Raw genomic sequence first — 6,412 nt, 5'->3', positions numbered from 1 at the left:
GTAGATGCGTCGACTTAAATATAGAATAAATATAACGGAAATACACACGTTGAGAAAACTGAAAGTGCTATATTTATGGAAACAAAATCTATTCCAATTTAAATTAAATTCAGTTTTTAATGTTCTCTGATTCACGCAAATATCCTCCCATTCCATATCTGATCTCATATCTCATTCAAACAGCTAACAAATTCAAAAAAAATTGAATTCAAAAAGTACATTCATATTTTTAACCAAAAAAAAAAAAAAAGGTTCAAAAACTAGTTCATCAAAAAACTTTGAAAAATAACAATATCAAACCAGTGAGCAGAGTTCGTTTTAAACGACGAATATATATATATATGAATTCATCTGTTGAAATATCGAATTCAAGTTGAGTTCATAATTGAGGTAACAACGTTTTCACTGCAACTTTTTTATTTTTTTGATTTTCTGAAATTTTGAAAAATATAGTCAAAATATATGAAAAATATAACTGAAATATAGTCAACAGAAACCAGAATAAGTAATATTGAACATAATAATAAAAAATACAATTAAAATATATCCAAAATATAGTCATAATTGAGTTCATAATTGAGATAACAATGTTTTCACTGCAAACTTTTTTTATTTTTAATTTTTCTGAATTTTTTCTAAATATAGTCAAAATATATGAAAAATATATCTGAAATATAGTCAACAGAAACCAGAATAAGTAATATTGAACATAATAATCAAAATACAAAACGAAAATATAAGTTAAATACACGGTGAAACGTAAAAATTAGTATAGAATCTTACCTTTTGTTGGGAATTAGATTTGAATTATGAGTGAAATTAATGAGTAGTTAATTAGAGATAAACAAGGAAGTTGAACTATTGTAAAACTGATTTGAAATTGGAGGAAATTAAGGGATATTGGGCATAATGACGTGTATTTAGGGGGATAGGAGAGAGGGATCTTTTTTTTTTTTGTTTAAATTTAGGGGTGTGAGAAGTTATCAGATGAGTGGTAAAAAAGTGATAGTTATAGGAAGTAAATATGTTATATTTTAGCTACTAAATATAATTATTATAAAATTTAGTTATGTTCCATAAATAGATAATAATATAAGCTATGCCAAGTAAATTTTACTAAAATGAAACTAAACATGGCCTTAACTTCTAAATGGGCCTTATTGGGTTGCAAAGACGGGAAGACACTCTATTGGTAGATGGGCGAGCAATTTCCCATTTACACAAATGTCTCTTTTCAAAGTCACCATTTAGATTGAGTCCCTCATTTTAAAAGTTTTACAAATGTAGCGCTTAGTAATAAGTCTTCCAGATAACATTAGACTCAGGTCTAAATATTTGCTCATATGTTTCTCAATCTTAAAGATAAAATATTAGATTATTGTCTAACGTTTGAATAACTTACAAAATTCTAAGTCCTGATCTAACATTTTCTCATGCGATTTTCAATTTACTCAAAAAAGATCTTTAGATCGTGATCTAAAAAGTTCATGAATTGAATGGAAATAAAAAGAGGGTCATTTATCAAATTAGAGATAAGCGGTGAAAATTAAGTGTACGCAGTCCAAATATCTAATGAGATAAACATTTGTTACTTAATAGTTAATACTATGTAAATTCATGTCACAATTTTTTTTTTAATTTCTTAGAATGTATATTCAATCCAATTTCATCACATAAAATGAGACAAAGATTTGTTACTTAATACCATGTAAATTCACGACAAATACTTAATGTTTTATCACCAAAGATTGTGGTGGACGGTAAGTATCGCTTCATATTTAATCATAAGTCTAGCATTCGAGTGTGAGGTAGGAAGCAAACGTTTTACTCCTAAAGTAAAAATAATTTACACCAATTCAAGTAAATTGGACCTCAAAAACGAGTACCAAAACATCGAATAAAAATCAACCAAACAAACTGTCGTACCTTAAATCCCGTCACTATTTTGTGACTAAAAGTAGTTCTACAAAAAAAGTCTTCAACATTTTCCTTAAGCTATATAAAAAATCGAAATATTCCCCTTCCCTGGATAAACATCCTACAAGGATTTTCTTTTTCTTTTTTCTATAAATATTGGGTCAGAATCTCAATGAATCTCAATGACGATTCAATCACTTTGCCTTTGTGCTAATCCAAGACACGTGTAAGTGGGTCCCACTAGTATTTTCTCCTATAACTGGTAACTACATTGTCTTGCTGACACAAAACGTTACGCAACAGAACACTTATTAGATACTGTACTAGAAAAAGAACAATTCTTGAAACTTCATTTCACATGTAAACAATTAAAGTACAAACAAAATTTTGATAAGCAATCAAAAATGTCATCAATGATCAGATTTCCTTCTTCCATGTTTTCTTTATATTCATTTTCTTCCATTAAACCATCAATTTCACCTTTTTCTTCAGTTTTCAATTTTAACAATTCCAAGAATTCCATTTCTTTTAATGTTAATTACCCTTTTTTGAACTCTAAAATTCCAATGGAAAATCGGAGTTTATCAGTTTTATCTGCTTCTAAAACCCAAGATGGAGCTGTAATTCAAGATTCTTCTTTTCAGGTGATCATTTAATTTCATCATATATACCCCTTGTGTATAATCATTGATTAACTGTTGCTAATTATAGTATAATCCCTTTTACTATGTGGGATTGTATGTTTTATTACAAACATCTTACCATTTTTTTGTATGTGGGGTACTGGTTCATCTTCTGATAAAAAAATGATTTTTTTTGTACAGTTTGATCTAGTAGGTGTTAAAAAGGAACAATCTTTTTCTTTATTTTAGACTTTTAGGTCTGTAATACGTTGCTCAATTGAGGATCTAATTCTTTTTTTTTTTTTTGGTGGGCCAAGAGTTAGAAATATTTTTATTGATTAGTGGTTGTAGGGCACTATGGAAGAAAAAATTAGTCTACTTGTTGGGAATAGGCTTTAGACTTGTTTAACTTATTTTTCACTTTTTATTTTATTTAAAATGATGATTATATGAAATGAGCTTAAATGAAGAAGTGGGGTTTCATATAGCCGACGGCAACTTGTTTGGGAGTTGGGACTGAGGAATAGTTGTTGTTGTCATGTACTGGTTGTGAGATTGGAATTGCGGGTTTGCTTTAATACCATGTTGAACTACTTAGTTACTTTAGGTTTGAAACGCTATTTTCATTCTTTAGTGCAAATTTGGTTTTGTCTTTATTTTTTGGGTGGAGTTGAATGTCTGAAATTTTTGGACTTACTGTTCAAATGAGTATTCAGGGAAGTGAATCATTCTTTAGGAATGTATTGACAAACATGGAAGCAGTATATCTGAATAAAAACCCCACTGCTAAGGCCATTTTGGAGCTTGTTCATTCTGCTGATGGTGATCGAATTTGCTATGATCATTTTGCATTTAGGACATTTGGGGTAAGAGAATTCTTATTCAATCGTAGGATTTTTATTTCTGAGAAAACTTTTGTTTATGTAGCATACTCACCACAACAGATTTTTTATTTTTGTTGATGCTGATGGCTGCAGGTAAATGGCCATGGCATTGATTGTATGTCAAAATTCTTCTTGGATTTTGGTTACGAACAACGAGAAGAGCTGAGATTCCCTGCTAAGAAGTTGAAAGCTTTCTGGTTTTCTCCACCGAAGGTTTCAACTTCAGATCGTGGAAGTGGGGTTAAGGGGCCTTTACCAAGAATATTCATATCAGAACTTCTTGTCGATCAGCTTAGTCCAGAAGCTCAGGTATTTCATCAGCTTGTTGCTTTACATAATCTTTTTGTATGCTTTTTAACAGAACAATTTGGGTCTTATGGATGAATTTGACATTTCAGAAGTTTGGTTCTTTTGTTATGTGATATTGCCGACAAAAGTTTGCGCATTTTGCTTCTCAAGTGCCAATTTATTTGGATAGTGGACTTTAATCAGATATAAAGGGTAGCCCGGTGGACTAAGCTCCCGCTATGCGTGGGCTCCGTGGAAGGGCTGGGCCATAAGGGTCTATTGTACGCAGCCTTATCCTGCATTTTGCAAGAGGCTGTTTCCATGGCTTGAACCCATGGCCTCTTGGTCACATACCAACAAGTTTAATCAGATATATTAGATTAAATAAACGAAGGAAGGGAGTATAGTTCAAAAGGTTTTGTAATTGCACTGATTTTAGTAGTCGTGATCTCGTCGGAAGGCACCCCGACGATAATTTTTTCAGGACAGGTATTGTTTTTACTCAGTAACCGACCTGCTTTAATTGTTCTTGAATATGATGATCTGAACTTCAAATATGATGTGAGTTCCTCAAAATCTGTCAGAAGTAGAGAGAGAACTTTCATGTTTATCCTTACTAACTCTTATATTTCTCTAGTTTTTCAGTTTGTCAAATTTTCATTACATGAATCCTTATTTTTGGCTTGCAGGAAATAATCAAAAAGTACACTGACATCTCTCGCTGCGGAAAAGAGTATGCTGCACTTGCAAGTGCATTTGGGATTTTGACATGGGATAAACCCTCATATACTGAATTTCAACAACTGGCTAGGTACTGATCATTGTCCTCCATGTTATATTGAATTCTATCCCATGCTAGCTCATGGATCAAACTGAATAGTGACATTTCAATAGATTGTAGCTTACTGGTGTCATTTAGAGAGCGGTAATGATATTATACATCTCTAGCAGAATCAGTACCCTTTTACTTTCAGACAACCAACTGAACTATTCAGATGCTAATTTCCATTAGAAGCATTGTCAAATTAATTCTGTGGTGATTGTTGAATACCAGGGAGAGCGAATATGCCGCCTGGACACTTGTGAATGGATATGCATTGAATCATGTTACCATATCTACCCATCGGTTGACATCAAAGCTGAGAAGCATCGGAAATCTTAATCAATTTATTGAGGAAAATGGTTTCAATTTGAACTCTGAAGGGGGTATCCTAAAGGGTTAGTACAAAGTAACTTTTACATAAACCTGCAATTAGTAATATTGTCTACTTAGTTGCAGCTGCATCATTTATTTTTGCATGTAGAATCTGTTGTTTCTGATATCTCATGCTTTGAAGTCAGAAACTTTTCAATTTTAAATGGTCGCTGGATATTGGAAACAAGTTCTGATTTATTCTCTTCCTACCAGTGAGCCCTGATGGTCTTCTGTTGCAAAGTTCAACTGTAGCAGATTCTACCTCTTTCGAATTTTCAGACGGCATTACAGAAGCAGTCCCTTGTTCATACATCGAATTTGCTGAGCGACTTTTACTACCACAATATAAAGATTTACCTGCAGAAAAGGTTAGTTCTAACTATCCTTCAGTTTTCTTGCAAATTTCTTTGTAGTGAAAAGCAATAAATTGATACCTTGGTACTTCCAAGACCTGTTTATAGCTGTATACGAGATGTAAGATATGTGCCACTGCAGTTTCATGAATGCAGAGTCATTCTACACAACACATTGGATGTAAGCCTATTTCCTCTAAAGTTGGAAAATGGTTATTTATGTCTGCTTAAATACTTATATGGCAGTGTAACAGAATAAAATGCTACTTGCTTAAATTTTGAAATGGAAAACATTGTCTGTTGAGTTGAAAACTAAAAGCATCATCTTTTATGATCTAACCGGAGTAATATCCTAGCTCGAAGTGGTCTCCAGGTTTTGATTCTGTGATTGGCGGTTAACTAAACTCAGGGCGTTGCCTTTTGCTAAGTTGCATTCGTGAACTTTCAACTATATGGGAATATAAGATTAACATAAACTAGACTGTTGCACTTCGATGCAGTGCCTCTTTTTCTCTTGTTTCCTAATGTGTGCCTGTTATGTCACGCTATTGTAGAACATGTGATAAACTGTATTTTGATACTTCCTTAGGTTGAGGAGTTTCATCGACGAGACGGATTTGAGGTTGGAAATGCTGACAAGATATTCGAGAGTACTTCCAAGGATCAGTTAACCCGTCGTGCTGCATAAGAAAGAGCGCTAAGCGGTTGAATATTTTGACTGTGCGAGCTCATTCTTTTGGTATGTTCAGCTGGAAGACTACTCCAAGGTTAACTGTTTGAAGATGATATTGTAGCTCTTGAGTGTATTATCTGATCTTCTGTAACTATCTAGAAGAATAAAATTGTTGTGTAATACATGTTTCTTGGGTCATCACCTTTTTTACCATCACAAAATTCCTTTGGCATGCACATCTTATATCAAGAAAATTACTAAGAACATGATTACCATTTTCAGAAACTTGGATGATGAGCAAGTTCAACTGTAGTTTGGATGATAAGTAGATAGATCGACTAATTAAACAACATTATTGATATAGTCAGACCAAAGATCAAGTTTTCAATGCAATCCATCTTATGATTTTCTCTGACAAGTGACAAAATCAATTCTTGAAAGACACAACATATATTAAGGTTTGCACATACCATGAGAAT

At 32.7% G+C, this 6,412-nt stretch overlaps 1 protein-coding gene across 1 annotated transcript; it reads left to right on the top strand.

Moving 5' to 3' along the window:
- The first annotated feature begins 2,244 nt into the window (after positions 1-2,244).
- LOC132067472 (2-oxoadipate dioxygenase/decarboxylase, chloroplastic/amyloplastic) lies at positions 2,245-6,169 on the top strand. The gene is made up of 7 exons (XM_059460727.1): positions 2,245-2,561; positions 3,257-3,406; positions 3,518-3,733; positions 4,402-4,523; positions 4,767-4,930; positions 5,121-5,275; positions 5,850-6,169. The coding sequence occupies exons 1-7, from the start codon at positions 2,322-2,324 to the stop codon at positions 5,946-5,948; spliced, it is 1,146 nt and encodes a 381-aa protein (XP_059316710.1). The 5' UTR covers positions 2,245-2,321; the 3' UTR covers positions 5,949-6,169.
- The last annotated feature ends 243 nt before the right edge of the window (positions 6,170-6,412 follow it).

This window comes from Lycium ferocissimum, chromosome 8 (assembly GCF_029784015.1).
Source record: "Lycium ferocissimum isolate CSIRO_LF1 chromosome 8, AGI_CSIRO_Lferr_CH_V1, whole genome shotgun sequence".
In the NCBI taxonomy this organism is placed as follows: Eukaryota; Viridiplantae; Streptophyta; class Magnoliopsida; order Solanales; family Solanaceae; genus Lycium; species Lycium ferocissimum.
Note: the sequence above shows the minus strand (reverse complement) of the source record. Positions and strands in the feature narration are given on the sequence as shown.